At 36.6% G+C, this 17842-nt stretch overlaps 1 protein-coding gene across 2 annotated transcripts in view; it reads right to left on the minus strand.

The window, feature by feature from the left end:
* The window catches only part of dnm1b (dynamin 1b), a 28034-nt gene that overhangs the window by 8846 nt on the left and 1346 nt on the right, over window positions 1-17842 (minus strand). For both annotated transcript variants that reach the window (XM_043240171.1, XM_043240172.1), the window contains exons 2-15: window positions 14321-14394; window positions 12132-12281; window positions 11808-12011; window positions 11561-11659; window positions 9958-10118; window positions 9643-9785; window positions 9034-9169; window positions 8866-8933; window positions 8533-8671; window positions 7677-7763; window positions 7504-7574; window positions 6435-6486; window positions 5387-5398; window positions 4319-4432 (exon numbers count right to left, since the gene is read on the minus strand). In XM_043240171.1, the coding sequence (XP_043096106.1) occupies window positions 4319-4432; window positions 5387-5398; window positions 6435-6486; window positions 7504-7574; window positions 7677-7763; window positions 8533-8671; window positions 8866-8933; window positions 9034-9169; window positions 9643-9785; window positions 9958-10118; window positions 11561-11659; window positions 11808-12011; window positions 12132-12281; window positions 14321-14394 (1510 nt within the window). The remainder of the gene's footprint in view (window positions 1-4318; window positions 4433-5386; window positions 5399-6434; window positions 6487-7503; window positions 7575-7676; window positions 7764-8532; window positions 8672-8865; window positions 8934-9033; window positions 9170-9642; window positions 9786-9957; window positions 10119-11560; window positions 11660-11807; window positions 12012-12131; window positions 12282-14320; window positions 14395-17842) is intronic.

Consider the following 17842-nt stretch of genomic DNA (forward strand, 5'->3'; position numbering starts at 1 on the left):
ATTTGTTTTAATTGTAGAAACCTTTTCTTACTCCCTTGATACAAATCACTTTGTTTTAAAAGCGAAGCTGTGCTATAGTTGAACTACTTTCAATTATCAGCAACTTGTAACAAGAAGTTACAGTTTCATCCCATCCCTCGTCTCTGTTTTCTTCATGCAGTCTTGTCTCAACTCTCCGCACCGTAAAATGTGCCTCTCTTAGATGAGCATTCATTCATATGATTCAATAATTTACCCTGAGATTTATGATCATTTTCCTCCACTGCACCATATCCAGAAATAACAGACTTTAGAGAGACTCCCAAGTCTGGGAAAACAAAAACGTTGAATCACACACAGACTCTCAACAGAGGATGTCTGTGTACATAACATTCAGAAACAGAGCTTATGTATTTGCCTTTTTAAGTGAATGATCAATGGACATATTTGTCACATGGGCACCAAACTTGAAATGATAAAGATGACTGTACCAAGGCTATGATCCATTTAAAGACCAAACATTTTGTATTTGTAATATGAAAAATATAATGAATCAAAATAAATAACATTTTCAGCTGTGATGTTTATCAGCTTGTTTTTTTTATGAAAAGTAAATAATTGAATACAAATAAAATACAAACATGTCACTCATATATAAGGTAAGATATTAAATCTGGTATTTCTGGTATTATGTCGGGTATTTCTGTTGTAAATATGACATATAGTAAGCCACCAGTATTTCCAATTTGCGCTGGGAGTGTTAATATATTAATATTAACAGATAACAACAAATGTAATTAAGAATTATACTTGTTAGCTAATGTAGTGAATGTTAACAAATGGTACCTTATTGTAAAGCAATTTTATGTTGTGGCCCCAATGAAAGGCCCTCTAGTCAGCCTAAACAAGATGATTTAAATGAATATCCATTTTTATTCTGTACATTAAAATGTTTTGAAACCTTAATGCACTTAAACCAAAGAATGTAATCTACAAATAGCCTTCCATTGTATCTGCACTGCTGTAAACACATTTTTGCTTGTTTTTACAAACTAATGAAAGCGTCTAAATGATTATATGTGGTAATCGCCAACAAGCCAAAGATGCTGTTGATAGAGCTGACCTCATCTTGAACCCAGAGCATTCCTTTAACAACCTCAGAAATTCAGATCAATTTTCAAACATAACGCTTCAGAACTGCTGACCTAGCAGACGCTGTCTTCTTGTGACAATAAACTTTCCGTCCAAACTGCCAGTTTCAGAGATTAATGTCCACAAAAACCAATATAAGGGGGAGCCCTCGACCCTAAGCACGGATGAAACGGCGTGAAGATGATTAATGCCTCTTGTTTATAGGTCACCACCATGTCACCATCTCCACATTTAATAAGAACCCTCCTGCATTTGAGAGGAACGTTCTGCGGTGAGCCTAAACTTCAGCCCTGACTTCTGAAACACCTCGACTACAGGCTTGTTTTTAAACACAAAAATGCACGAGTGTAATCGTTAGGGGGGTTGTAAGCCAGTATAAAGAGCCCTTTATCCAGTACGAGCAGAGGAAGTGAGCTTCAGAATAAATGGCAGCATGAAGAGAGGTACAGACCACAGGACTACACATCTGGAGATATTACAATTCCATCTCCATGCCAAGAAACTCAGTCAGCAACACCACCCACACCTTCACACACACACACACACACACACACACACACACACATAAACACACACAGATGTCAGAAATACATCTCAAAGCAAATGTTGAGTCTGACAGGTCTTCATCAGTACCAGCTTTCCTCGTCTTACTCTATTGTGACCTCTGACCTCTCACTTCCTGTTTAACAAGAAAAGAAACATAAAATTAAGGCGGGGGGAAAATGGAAAAAAAAAAAGCTCCACCTCTTTCTCTCCCTCCTTTCAGCTCTTCCAGGAGTCAAAAGTCTGCCACGTCGATTCTGAAAAATCCATGTTTGAAAGTACGAAAGTCGCTGTGTGTTACAAACGTGTTTTTTGCTACGCAAACGCTGCATACCTTCTCATTTTGTATGTATACTTTTTCAAAAAGTCTGCTCCTAATCTAAGAGGGATTTTATGATGACGAGGGTGAAAGGGCCAGGAAACCCAACGCTTCTTGCCACCCACATTCTTCGCCTTCTCGTACCACCATCAAACACTCAGAGGTTTTAAGGGACCCTCCTCTCCTCCTCCCCCACTCACCTACCACTCATTTGGCATCTCACACACTCGGACGTCCAGCCGAATGGAGACAGAGAAAAGGAGAGACACAGACGGAGAAAAGGAAGGATGAAGGTTTTCGGAGGACAATCGGAAAATCTAATGCCAAATCTGATTGGCACGGACGCACAAACTTTGAGGTAATTTCTTGTTTCTTTGAAGTATTTAACATTTCCGTACGTTAGAAACTGATCCGAAAGTCTGAAGTTAAGGAGGGACAATGGGCTGGATAGATATTTTCACACGACTAGGCAAACTGAAACGAATATAAGAACTACAATATACCAATAATACATGCGATATTACTGCAAAAGCATTTCGAAAGCAATGGTCAATAATCAACATTAACTTTTTCATCTCCTTTTTTCTACGCTCATCTAAAAAAACACATTTGGAAAACATTTGAACGTTTGCTTGTGTGAAAGGGTGTGGTGATACTCACAAAAAGTTCTGTTCATTAACACAATTGAATATGTGCGTGTACGTGGTGCACGTTATGATCTTTAATGTTTTGTACACATTCATTCCTTAGTGCTGTTGGACTCGTCTCATCTCCCCTTGAAGCGTCATGCCCACCCCGCTTTCCCAGTGTTCAGACTACCTGTTCAGGGCGTAGAGATTGTACAGTAGTCTGCACATTGGTTAGGCTGTGTCGGGGGTGCACACACATCATCTAGCTCTGTTCAGTCTCGTCATCATGTCTCTGTACGTCTTCCCATGGAAATGTGCATGCCTTTATGTGCTAAGTAATGACTGTATGTCTTTAGGGAAGCGGATTACACAGCGAGGTTAGCTAAATCTGACAAAACCTTCCCTGGAGGCATTTCCTCTACAGAAAAATCAATTAAGTTCTGTAAATAGTTAGGTTAAACAAATATTGCTTATTTCTTTCTTTTTTTTACAATATTTTTAAATTCTATTATATATATGTGTGTGTATATAGAAGTCGTTAATTTATTTTTCATTCATTTTAGACTATATTTTAAATTCTAAATATAAATATAAATTCTATGTATTAAAAAATGAAAAAATAAAATAAAATAAAATAAAATAAAAAAAATATATATATATATATATATATATATATATATATATATATATATATATATATATGTAACAATCATGTATCTATTCATCTATTTATCTATATAGATAGAAAGATAGATCTATATATATATATATATATATATATATATATATATAGAGAGAGAGAGAGAGAGAGAGAGAGAGAGAGAGAGAGAGAGAGAGAGAGAGTTATATATAAAACAATACATTTCTATACAAGAGAAATTTAGAAAGAAAGAAAGAAAAAATGTGCTTGATGGAAAGTAAAATGATGATTTGATGGAAAATAAAAGTCTTTTCTCTGTATGTAATTGTCATTGTTTGGACTCTTATTTCATCCACTTGGACCACAAGGAAATTGTTTTGGCATAAGCAAGACATAACTGTGGTTTTTAAAAATCAGGGGATTAAATGAAAAACAATTACATACAAAATAGCAATTTTTTTCTAAACAGTAAGTCATTTTTGACCAGGAACTCCTTTGTTTTAAAAGGACTTTCTCTGCATGCTTAAACTAACTAGAGCGAGGGCTTTTGGGAAGTGTTGGACCAAAATCTGGTATGTATGGTAATGAAAACCATATGCCACCTTCCCAACCCCCAGAGCAGCCCTCCCACCAGCCCCTGGTCTGCTTCTCCTCATGCCGCTGGTCTGGACTGACGGTGGGGGTAGGGCGGGGGTCACGACGGTACCGTAACACCTGTGCTTGATCAGATTGCCAAGGCGGCAAAATGCCTGGCCATTACGGAAATAAGAAACAGAACTAATGCACTCATTTATACTGTATGACCTCATCCGCCTCCAGTGTTGCGGTGCTTTTACAGCATGGGTTACTGGTAGGATAAGATGCTTTCATTGTGAAATAGACTAAATATAGCCTTACTTCTGGTAGAAATAATTCTGAAATACAGAGCCCAGAGTATATGAAAAGAAAACAAGGCCGCTCCAGGGCAACCCGCCCTGTAAAGATTATACTGTGAGTTGCTTCAGATAAAAGCATTGCTAAATGAAAAGCAACCAAGAAGAAATGGAGGGCACTCACCTCATCATCTTTGTACCAGGACAGATTCTCAGCGGTCAGGACAAACCAGTATTCCTTCGCTCCTCCTTTCATGATGCCAATATTATTGATGGTCAGCCAACCCTTTCTGATCACCTAGACAAAGGCAAACAAATGGGATAAAGAGGATAATGTACTGTTAGGCTTTGTTATACTTATCAAATATACAAATAAATAGACAATAAATGAGTAATAAAGAGGAATGATACGAGAGACATGAACGTGCACTGCTATGTAGGTTGTGCAGTTTAAGGGTCGTTATACCAAAACATCTAAAGATAGTTTAGACCAATCAGAGTCAAGTGTTCCAGATCCCAACGTAATTAGTTGGAAAACTATGTGTATGAGATTGTGGTACTTCACAGAAGAACTAATTCAAAGAGCATTGCAAATATCTATGCAGTTAGAAAACAAATCTGATGAGTAAGATCAAGGAAAAATGGATCATGATTTCTACAAGATAAATACAGTAAAACTGACATTTTTAATTGCAGTAATATTTCACAATATGACAACAAAACAAAAACTTGCATATGACTTATCATTATTAATCATTTGACAGTACTATAAATAATAATATCAGCTTTATCGTTTTTATTTTCAGGTGTAAAGGTAAATAAATCAATTTCTCGTCTGCCTAGTGTGTGCTGTCAGGCTGTTATTACATCAGGAAGACTTCTTTTTACCCGAAGTAACCTTGCATTCAAGGTGTACTATATTCATCCAGAACATTTGTTCTCTGAGAAACGTCACGTCTCTAGCAGACGAGCTGCAGCTCTCAGGAGTGCAGTGGGTTTCACAGCAGCCTCTCCAGTGCAGTGGCATGATGCAAAAGCACTCAACTTCATTAGAAAAGGTCAGGATTAATTAACGATTATAAAAAGCTATTTGTGTTATTGTTTTAACAAATACACCACAACAGGGAGCATAATAACCAACATTTAATGCTATTTTTCCAATCCTTTAGATATTAAAAAGCCAAAGTGCATTAGCAGACACAAAAACACACACACACACACACCAAAGAGGTCGCAGTCAATGCACACTCACCATTATCTCATCCTGAGGCGTGTTGGCATAGCAACAGTAGCAAAGCAAAGACAGGGTTTAAGATAGGTGATTATGAACTGGAAAAGGCAGCAGTGAGAAAAGACAAGATGTACAGAATACAAAAGTAGCAAAGAAATGCTAGGATAGTTCAGTAACCAGATCACTAACACAAAAAAATCAAAATACAACATTCTGTGAGACAATTTGTGATATTCATGTTAAACAACAACAAATATGATCAATTTAAAACCTACTGGAAAATGCTTAATAAAGTTCTACGTCTGAAATAAAAGTAGATGCTCTTGATTGCTTGTATGTTTTTTTTTGTCATGCATGTTGCAATTAAACAGATCATATTTTACCTCAAATATTACATTTGCAACCCACGCACATAAACTACTTATTACATTCTTATCACATATCATTTCTTTCTTTACATAGTTATCAAATATATCAAATTGGGATTCTCGCTTTTTTCAAGATGATTTGATTTTGGCAGAAACCTCTGTATCATACATTTCTTCAGCTTCACATTTTGGATGAAGTGTATATATGCGAGTAGACGTATTGGATATACAGTAACTGCTGTTATTTAATAACTGATTAGGAATCAAAGAGTTCATTTGCAAAAGCAGATAACTTATTTTTTTCATTCTGCGTTCCAATTAATCTCAATCAAACTGCAATTGGCTTATTTTGATTAAATAATAACAACTAAAAAAATAAATACGAATAGTGAACTAACACTATAAAAACATGATTTAAGAAAATTTGAGTTATTCGTGTATGACAGTGGCTAATGAAGCACTTTTTTCAACCAAGCTCTTCCCAATAATTTCTTACATTCAAAGAGCATTTTACAAAACAACACCCACCACTGTTCTCAATAATGCGAATCTTATAAAATGACAGAGACTGAGTGATGCAGTGTCCAATTATAGACCTGCGTCTGCTGTTCCTAGCGATGTTTGAGAGAGGCAGGAAACATCTGTCCAGGCTGTGTGATGCACGCAGGACACAGCATCTGTTCATTACGGCTCGTGCTTACCTGATTGCCAGCGGCTTTCTTCTTATTCATCTGACTGCTTCTCTGCTGAGCACTGAAGTGATAAACAGAAAAAAAGAAATATCAATAAAGACCATTTGGCTTGAGTTGGAGTTTTGAGGGGCACTGCCAAAAAGCTGAACTAATGTCAACATCTGATTTCTGAACAAGACCTCCTAAGGGCTGAGAAAAAACTAAACAATACGCCCTTGCCAACTTTGGTCATCGTGCACTAAATGACGGAAAATCACACGCTATTGCTTTTAAGTCATTCCCAACACAACAGACTTGACTCACTTCTAAGACGTGCATTAAAAATGAAAAAATTATGTGGCCCTCTCTGTGAAACACAGGCGAAAGACTCATTTTTATTAGTAAAAAATTATTTGAAAAGGGACGATGCACACTTTTAACATAAATGCTTTGATTTCATGCGTGTACCGAATTTAGCCAATGGCTAATTTTCATGGAATCAGTCTAAAGCTAAAAAAAATCATCAAATACTGCCCAATTTTCTTTGGTCAGCTCTGACTGCTGACTAATGCAGCTTGGCAGCTAACATCAACTTGTCCGGACTGAAAATCCAGGCAAAGATCTGTGCAAAAGTAGTGTAGAGTATTTAAATCTTTAGTTCACTACCTCTACCAGGTAAATTACAAAAGCTGGGAAACAGAATGGCATATGCTGGTCCACATGCTAGACTTTTATCAAACTCACAATAGGACAAACCAGCCAGGCAAGACTTCATTCAATGGTGGTGTTCAGATTCAATAATAAATTCCATTTAGGATGCCTCCACGCATTAGTCTATAGGTCGACTGTGAATATCGAGGGATCACAGAGGACACAATCACTGTCTAACATCACTAAGGCTTTGAAAAAAGCTCTCAGCCTCAGTTCATATAATGATGGTTCTTTAGTCTTCTGAATTGCTCTTCAGAAAGCATTCGCTGAATGGCATGTTCAGTATTGGATTCTATGAACCCGATGATCTCCTCACAGTTATGTTGGAGTGTTCTAGCTGATTTGCATTTTTAAGTGACAAACATTAATGCTAGTAAATGGTTCTTACTTCGCAAAACCGATGAAATCCTCATGATTAGTGTTCATGTAGGCTAACTCAATGTCAATTAGCAACATGACCTGCGGGCGGGAAAATAATACACACGTCATTACTTATTTTTCAGTTGAAGCTCTAGCTTGGTTTTACCACATGGGTTCGTATATGTGAGGGTTAACAGGTACCTGATTCTTAGTGCGACTCTCTCGATCTCGGATGTGCTGGGTGACAATCCTCTCCATTTCCTCTCTAAGCATGGGGTACTGAGCCAGCTGTCCCAAAAAAAACATACTGGATCAACTACAACAGCTAAGACAATAAGCGGGGCTTATTGTTCAGGCAAATCTTATTACTGCAGACAACTGGACAAGGGATTTTAGTGATTATCAGTTCATGAATGGAGCTCACGGAAAAACACGTCTGAATGATATTCACCTCCAATTAAAATAATGTTTAAGCCTAATGTAAAAAATAATCATTTCATTTCTGGAAAATAGTTTTGCATTATTTAGCTGACAATTAATCAAATCCCCTATCCCCATTCTCATTATTACATGTATCTTGACGTTTTAGTTATTTTTTTAGACATTCCAAAAACATTACGGGAAATGCAATATTTTATTATTTAAACAATGTGTATTTTTGAGAACTTTTGGTGTGAACCAAAATAATGCCACAATTCAAACACAGTTAAAATATATTTTTTAATTAATTCAATTGAATTACTTTCTTAATTTAATGAATGAAAAAATATACAAATATTTTTATTCAGGGGTTAAATATGACCTATACATGTTCTTGGCAGGCTTTATAAAATGCATATATTTTAAAATGCAATATATTCCCGTGATGGCAAAGCTCCAGTCTTAACAGTGTCACATGATCCTAATATGCTGATTTGGTACTCAATAAACATGTATTATTATTATTATTACTAAGCAACTAATAGGTGTAACCTATTTACCATGGTTTCTTGCAGAATAAAAGCATTCCAAAGTAAAACCTTTGAATTGTAGCGTATTTGAAGCTGTGAAGTTTTACCTTCTTGGTGCACTGCCTGACTGTATTGACCAGCTCAGTGATGACAAGGTCCACACATTTCTGACATGGCTCTTTGATCTTTGCAATCTGCCGTTTAACAATAGTCTCAAAGGCCATGTCTGGAGTAAACAGACCGGTTCTACAAGAGAAAAGAGATGAACAGGGCAGTGAGAGATCAGAATGACTTCACAGTTGTTTGTAATTGCAGCTCATGTTTAATGGCATGGGTCTCTTTGTACAGTCCATTAAATCTAGCATGCAGCAGCTCAGAATCTCACAGTAACATCGAAGCAAGGTTGAATGTGTGTGTTTGAGGTAGAGGCTGATGCACACCTGATACCGTGGATGTTCTTGATGGCATAACTGATCTCCTTGCGCAGCTCTTTCTCATCAAACTCCATCTAGTCACCATTAACAGACACAGAAACACCTACTTGATATAATTTGAGAGTATATACACTGTCATTTTGCTTTTAGTGTACAGTAGTATTATGAAATTACCTTAACAAGCTCGAAGGGGAAACGTTCATGAAAGATGCGATTGATCCTCGCACCTCCAGACAGCTCCACCGTGTCCACCTGATCTCCCGAACCCTCAATACACTTCTCAAAATCCACCGCAAACTGCTGGACCATCCTTTAAACCAGAGAACAGTGTTTTATGTGCGAGTCACAGATACATACCTTACTACACTACTGTTCAAAATTTGGGGTCAGTAAGACTTTTAATGTTTTTGAAAGAATCCTATTGTGCTCAGAAATATTATTGTAATATTTCTAAGATTTAAAGTAACTGTTTTAATGTGTCCCTGCAAATGGTTGTTAATATACTTTAAGATGTACTTTTGTTTTCATATACTTTTTTTATTCTAATATACTTTAAAATTTCTCTGAAGGCAATTCTGCATTCTCAGAGTTCAAGAATTATTTTATTATTTTATTATATTTATTAGTATCTGCTTTACTGAATGCAGAGATCACCTCAGAGGTCATGGTCTAGATCACCTCAGTTTCAATAGGATCTTTGTAAACTTTTGACCCCCTCAACAACAAATCTGAGCGGTAGTATATGTGCATGGGTTGCAAATGTTTAATACACATCAGACTCACTGCAGCAGAGCCTTGGTTTTGCGAGAAGGATCATCGGGGCGGAAGTGCTTGTACTCCTCCACCTCCTTCTCGATGGAGAGCAGCTGGCTCTGAAGTTTGTTCCTCAGTCCTGGCAGAGTGTCTCGGATGTGGTTAGTTAATTGCTAAATGAGAACAGAAACCCTCGGTTACTAGTCAAAATCTCTTGCTCAGATTTATAAATCTGAAAGACAACAATACACATAAGGCTACAGTCTTCTTCATGAAAATGGCAATGAGGTACATAAAAAACATGCAAAAAACCAATTGCATGAGTGACTCTCGCTGTCATTTCACCTGGTTAAGAATTTTCTGCAGGTACGGAGTCCCCATGCGATCAGCCAGGTGTCGATAGGCTGGATGGGTGAGGAAGAACTTCCTCTCCGCCCCCATTGCAGCAGTGATGTCCTTCTTGCCATCAATGTCCTTCTGACTGCGGTTCACAACCCCAATATAACCTGCAGGGAACATCCAGTTTGACACTGTTACAGACAGACCAAACGTAGCACACTGGACATAGTGAATTTTACGCGTTGTCTTTCAGAAAATGTTGAACTATATTTGTTTAATTACTTACACAAGGTGGATCGTGACTAACTAAGCTCTTAAACGTAATGTTTTGAGGAAATAAATGGGAACATACAGTAGAGAGTATGTGGTGAGGTTAAGTGTCATTTTATGTGTTCTTCAATGAAGAGAAAGACGTGTTGGCGATTAAGGTTCAGTTATTATGGAGTTTGATTATTATAGACGGCTACATGATGTTAATGAGCAATAACAGCATTAATGGCAGTACTGAGACCAATCTCTTCCTACCTACTCATCTGATGTTGCAAATAGTAACAATAAATGTTATTGTTTTTAGCAATAAAATGCTTGCTATTGTCTAAAATACTAACATAACTATAATTCACAATAATAGGTGCATTGAATAAACTAGTCTAATTTTAAATGGACGTTTGATATCTACTAAGGAACCAGGTAAATCTACTAAGGAACTTATAAAATGCCTCGGATAGGCTTAGACTTAATAGTGCCTCAAAGGCCTCAAATGCACAAATGTCCTCAGATTTCTCCCTGAAGTGTGTCGTAGCCAGTTTTTTGCTCTCCTGGATCTTTTGAAGTGTTTATATGTCTGAGTGCCATTATAGACAAATAAATATATAAATAAATGCCTGACCTCTTCATACAGTTTGCAGTTTGCTTTCAAGAGACAGACACACATTTACTTAGCATTCAGTGGTGAATAAATCTGATTTATCATCAATATTCAGAACGGATCAAACCGCCCCCCTAAATATTTTTGATATGCTTATTTTTAATGCCGCTCTGCTGTACTCCTTTACACATACCTCTGTATGTTATTACGATGGTTAAAAGTAAGCTGTAAATAGTTACACATTAAATATTTATCTACGGTTTTATAACAGAAATGTTATATTTTTTTGTCATTTTAAAAGTAAAACAAATTATTTGTGTGATTCAAGTTATTCAATGTAATTAAATGCAATGAGACAATAAACATTAACCTTTTAGTTATTATTTTCAGCATATTAGGCATACGAGTGACTGCATGGATACTATGAATTCAATGAACGCAGTAACGCTTTCAGTAAAATAAAACTATTATGTGCAAATAGTAAATATAAATGATTGCTCTTATACTATTTTATCATTCTTTTTTTATATTTTATTTTCACCTTTAAAGCCTTTTAAAAGCACCAAGTTATTTAATTAATATAATAAAATGACCAGTAGGTTGGTGAAAGGCATATTTAACCATGTAACCAACTAACAGCATAAAATTAAACATAAAGCATAAAGTACACTCTTTTCCACAAATTTTCCATGACCGCCCATTATTTATGTGGAAAGTGTGGGATTCTAGACTGACTTTTACCTCTGCGTAAAGGAAGAAGCTTGTTCTCCAGGATGTCACGTGCATCGGTTCCTTCATCCATTAGATCCAATTTAGTGATCACACCTATAGTTCTCAAACCTAATAACACACACACACACACACACTCACATCAATGCATGATAAGTACCATTTTTAAATGAGAAGAAGAGCTTTACAAATATCACATCAAGGTACACCTGCAAATATATTAGAACATGTTTTTAGCCATTCCTGGATGCTGACCCACCCTGAGGGTCCACCTCCTTGGCAATCTTGAGGGCATCTGAGTTGGCCAGGTCAGAGTTGGCAGGAGACACAGCCAGCAACAAGCAGTTCTCCTTAGTCACGAACTGCATTAGCATATCCCTGATCTGAAACTCGATGTCATGTGGCTGGTCCCCAACCGGCACTTTGGTCATACCAGGCAAGTCCACAAGAGTGAGATTCAAAACTGGTAATGAAAACAAGAGGTGACAGGATTATATGTGATATTGCACAATACACGGTTATAGGTAACAGAATATTAGATATGATCATGGCTAAATCTCTGTATGCGTATGAATGTAAATACCATGAGGTGAATAGACGCGTAGATTGATAGGGACCGGTGAAATGCCTTTGTTTTGGCCAGTGATACGATCCGTCTCTGCCTCAATTTCCTGACGAACCTCATCAAAATCTGTAAACTTCTTCCCTTTGCAATGCAAAAACTCAGCATATTCTGGAAATAAGCAGTCAGAAAAGACATTTGAACAAAGCTGCTTTTTAGTTTCACCTTAAAGGATCAATTCACAAAATACTAATTTTCTTAAAATGTATCACCTTGTTTCTTGAGTTTGAGAAATGTTGCATTGCATCACAATGAATGCTCTGCAGCAAATGGGTGCCGTCAGAATTAAGAGTCCAAACAGCTGATACAAACATCACAATAATCCACAAGACTGCAGTCCATTCATTAACATCTTGTAAAGCAAACGACTGTGTGAAACAAATCCATAATTAAGGTGTCCTATAAAATAGCTTTCTTTAGTTATATAGCCATATTATTTAAATCAGGAGAGAAATATGCACAGATCAAGCGTTTAAAAGAGATTAAAGTCCAAAACACTTCTAAAATTATTTTGGTGGATTTTGATGTGAGAGGGCAACAAGGGATGGACTTCACTGAAGGAAGTGTTATTATGGATAATGGCTTTGTATTTCGGCTAGAAATTATGGTTTTAACGTCAAAAACGCTTTAAAGGTGCTGTATGTAGGATTGACACCGAGTGGTTGAACTAGGTTCTTTTTTTATACATATTTTTATATTTTATATTTATATATACATTTAAATTTTGTTTCTATTTTGACGCTGGACGGTTGTAATAGAACATTTCACTGCATGTCGTACCATGTATGTATGTGTATGTGACAAATAAAATTTGAATTTGAATTTTAGGTATTGCAGTCCAAATTCAAAATATTGGAGATGTTTTTATTTCACCTGGCCCCTCCTACTCAGACTTGACCAGATTCCCGCTCAGACCCCTTTCGTTTGCCAGCTTCCATGAATGAAATGAAATACGCTCTGTTTACCGCCACCTGATTCCAAAACACGATTGGGTGAACAGACAGTGGGCGGGTTTCACAAACCAAACCGAAAGCCGACACCCCATTTGATATCTGCAAACATATTCATGTATTTTTATGCTTTTAGTAGAGTTAAAACCCTACATGCAGTACCTTTAATGATGATAATTTTTTTATTACAAACAGGCAGCTTTACAAGACATTAAATGAAGGACTGGAATCGTGTGGATTACTTGTGGATCACTGTGATGTTTTTTATCAGCTGTATAAACTGTCATTCTGATGGCACCCATTTACTGCAGAGGACCCACTGGTGAGCAATTGATGTGACGCTAAATTTATCCAAATCTTTTCGGTGAAGAAACAAACTCTTTTATAATTTGGAATGCCTGAGTCCATTTCAGTTAATTGTTTTCTTATGGGTGACCTATTCCTTAAAAGGTTACTCCACCCCAAAATTGAACTTTTGTCTAATTACTCAGCCTTGTGTCACTCAAAACCTGTAAGACTTTTGACAAATGAAGATATTTTTGAAGCATTCTGAGAGCTCTCTGACCCTTCCATAGACAGCAATGTAATAAACGCGATCAATGTCTAGAATTTGTTCATTCAAACGATTTTTATCTTTGCCCACTTTGGACTAAATGTCTGCCATTCTTTTTTTTTTTATTTTATTACCTTGAAAGACTTTTTTTTTACTATAGGAAAATTTGTTTGGCTGTAAGGCTCAGGCAACATGTAAAATAGTAAAACCATCAAGAAAAAGAACTGTGATAAAATCATGAATTGTGATATTCCTAAAAAAATTGGATAAGATATTTTTGCCATATCCCCCACCCCTAACTTGTGCTACAGCTGTTTGGTCTGTGCTACGAAACTTTCAGTAGCACCAGTGCAAAAAAAAAAAAAAAAAAAAAAGTTAATGTACAGCCCTGCGTAGCTCTGTAAAATTATGGTTAAACCCCTGATGTCACATGGACTGTTTTACAGATTTCCTCACTATGTTTCTGGATGTTTATTGTTACGTTGCTGTCTATAGGAGAGTCAGAGAGCCATCAGAATGTTCCGGAGAGGCCTTAAGGGTTTGGAATGACACGAGAGTGAGTACTAAATGACAAAATCTTCATTTTAGTTGCAGTAACCCTTTAAAAACATGCTTGGCTTCCTTCCAAATGCAAGCAAGATATTTACCAGTAGGGCAGTTGATGAGCTGCAGCACCAGGGGGCGCCGAGTGACAATACCAGAGCCGCGAGGCAGAAAATCCCTAAGAAGAAAAAGAGCAGCATTCATTGAGTCACTTTGGTTTTATATGCAAAGCATATCAAAGTGAATTTCTAGCATATGCATATTACATGAAGCGATGTGCAATTTCTTTTTAAAAATCTGAAGAATAAATCAGTGCAAAAAACTGCATTTACAAATCAATAAAAGGTAATACATTTTAAACAACATGAATAGCAACTCTTCTTTTTTAATCTAATGATGACTCTTAGTGTATATTCACACTTAAACAGCTCACCCTGAAAAACAGATGTACTGACTTAATGAAAAAAACATGTCAGTGATAGCGCCGCTCCGGCAATTTACTGCAAAAGATTTGTACTTTGTCTGGATATTAGTAGCACTACTTACATTTTTCATATATTCTGTTGCCAGTGTATACGGAACTAGGTCTCTCTTAGTAAATAGATTTGGAGATGGGGTTGAAGAAAGAGCTCTCTATAAGGAGTGTGAGAGAGTGCTGTGAGTTCTAGCCATTAGGCAGAAGTGATTTTAAATCAGTGGATATGTTTAGAAAGGAGAAAAACATTGCATTTCACCACTGACCACCTTTATGGATTTCAAAATCTGGATGTTTAAAAGTCTCTACACAATCTAATCTCGAAAAAATTTCAGGTAGCTAATGTAATGTACATTATTTTTACACTGCAACTGTGAAATACTGACTATGTTAACATAATAAAGTAATTATGAGGGTTATATATAAGTATCTTTTTATAGGTTCTTAAATAATCTCTTATCATCCTCATTAAAGTGCTGTAATGTGCAGAACAATTGCACATTACTAGTTGATGAAGAGGTTCCATAAAATTATATATATATATATATATATATATATATATATACACACACACACACACACACACACACACACACACATATATATATATATATATATATATATATATATATATATATATATATATATATATATATTATACTTATATATGTCATGAAACTAACTTATACGCCTCCAGGGGATAACACAGACTGATGGGTTTTTGTAACAAATCAATCATCAAGCACCCACTCCAATCAAACACTGAATAAATAAACACGTCACTCTCTCACACTGTAAGCAGATAGGTGTTTTTAAAAGCACCCACTTCTTTGAATACAGTGAAAACCCCGTGAAATAATATTTATTACAATTTACAATAACGTAAATTCAAAATGTAATTTATTCCTGCGATGAGTGTCACATTAAACGAATGACAACAAATATTAAACATTTACACATAATAGATGTTGTCGCAATGCAATCACAGTACCTAAACTTTTCTACATGCAGCACAGGTACCATCAATGCAGAGTTTGGGGGTTGAAAATATTTTTCAAGGAACGGAACTCTTTATATATTTATATAATTGTTTATTTAAATTTCTATTAAGAAAGCGAATAGGAAAAAAAACACAGAGAGCCTTATCTGCTCTTGCAGGCAGTTTAATGACATTCATACAGCAGCTGCGATATCCTGCTGCTTTCCGCCGGACTGCTCCATCACATCATTAATTGTCACGTCATCATGGTGATAGGCCACATCAGCATGCGCCTCTGTTTTAAAGGCCATGTCTCATTCATAATGGCATCTGTCTGATAAATTGCACCGTAAGTGTCAGTATGGATGAGCTCATGTTCGTTCAGCTCATTCATAAGTCCACAGAACGGTTATTTTAACTAAGTAGGAACGAATCAAGCATGAAAGAAACGTGAACACTGAAACCTGAATGTTCTTTCTTCTGTTAAACACAAAACAAGATATTTTAAAGAATGGCGGTAAACAAATAGTTTCTGGTCTCCATCGACTTCCTTACGATGCAACCAATTTACTATTTCTCCACATCCTTCAAAATGTGTTTAACAGACAAAAAAACTAATCTAAGAGGTTTGAAACAGCTTGATGGTGTGTAACTGACGGCAAAGTTGCATTTTTTGGGAGAACCATGGCTTTAAATCATTTAAATCTAAACCTTCAAAATATCATCCCAGAAAGAACGTGTGAGACAAATGACAACTAACCGATTATTAAATGGCAAGCCTGTCATCAATCAAACGATTTTCTGATGAACGGCCCCTTTAAGGAACCCGTGTACAGTAGTATTGCAGTCGTGAAACTGTAAATCCAGCCAGGCCACACAGCAAATCCTGACCAAACAGCTGTCCTCGTACAGCATTGTGAAGTCTGTCCTTGTAACAGCTGTGAGCATTGTACTGTCAGTCAATGGATCTGTTTGTGGCTGACAAGCTTGACAGACACTTTAGTGTCCACAGAGCTCAGCGTAGCGTGACCAATAACCCTGAGTGAAGGCCCTGCTGAATAACAATGAAGGTCTGCGGGGCAGCAAACAACGTCACAACGTTACGGGACAGACTTAATATCAACCTGCAAGTGATGGGGTTCTGTACATGTTCTGACTCAAGCACCCGTCTGTGTTACAAATCATAGAACAAACATCCCTGATGGAAATACCAACCTAAAGTGGTTCGCTGGTCTTATCCGGTCTGTCAGTTGCGTTCGGGCGGTCAGACGGTTGGTCTACTAGCACGAGCAAGTGCCCAAAGCAAAGACTAAAGAGTTTAAAGGCCAGCTAAGACATTAGCAAAACATACCCGGGGCGGTTTTCTTAATCAGGGATCTTAACAGGGATCCAGCAGTATAACTAGATTTAATTTCCTGAAACAAATAACAGCGCTTGCACGGACAGAACGCGTTAAGCATCAGAGACGCTTTGTTGTTGTCACCACACATATAACACACGCTATTTTCTATCAGCTGTGCAATTCGCCACGTATGAAAAATGCATACAGCGCCATAATCACTTATGAAATGTGAGTATTTTAACAATGCCGAGTCAATGAGGGATTTGTTAACCTCAGTCTTTTGAGTCTTTTATTTCTGTTAAGTGGCACTCTTCAGAAGATTCTGCAGGTTTAAATGGAGCTACATTAATTGCTGACTGTGCACTTTCTTCATACGCTCAATAAGATATGAAGGAGCAGTGTCACTTACAATTAATAATTGGTTCATATAACGTTATCCAAATCAAGATTTTGAAAGAACTGTCCTTGGTCCTGAATGCAAGCAAAGCTCAGCTGGCTATGAGCCAGGCACACAATAACGATGCTGTTAAAAGACAAAGGATGTTAATTGGTAAACCTGAGGCATAGTAATATATTGGATGAAATGTGTGCAATAAAACAGCAATAAAACTCACTGAGGGCTAAAGTAATGGCTAATAAACAAAACAGCTTTACCATTCTAAAAATAAAATGATTAAAAAGAATACAGTCGTTTTGAATTGTTATAATATTATAATATACAGTATTGCTTTTTTAGTGTTTTTCTAAACAAATAAATGTTAACTTAGCTAACACTTATAAAAATAAACTATAAAAATGGAATGGTATTATGTTTTAGCTTAAGCAAGGGC

Source organism: Puntigrus tetrazona, chromosome 5 (genome assembly GCF_018831695.1).
Source record: "Puntigrus tetrazona isolate hp1 chromosome 5, ASM1883169v1, whole genome shotgun sequence".
Taxonomy (NCBI): domain Eukaryota; kingdom Metazoa; phylum Chordata; class Actinopteri; order Cypriniformes; family Cyprinidae; genus Puntigrus; species Puntigrus tetrazona.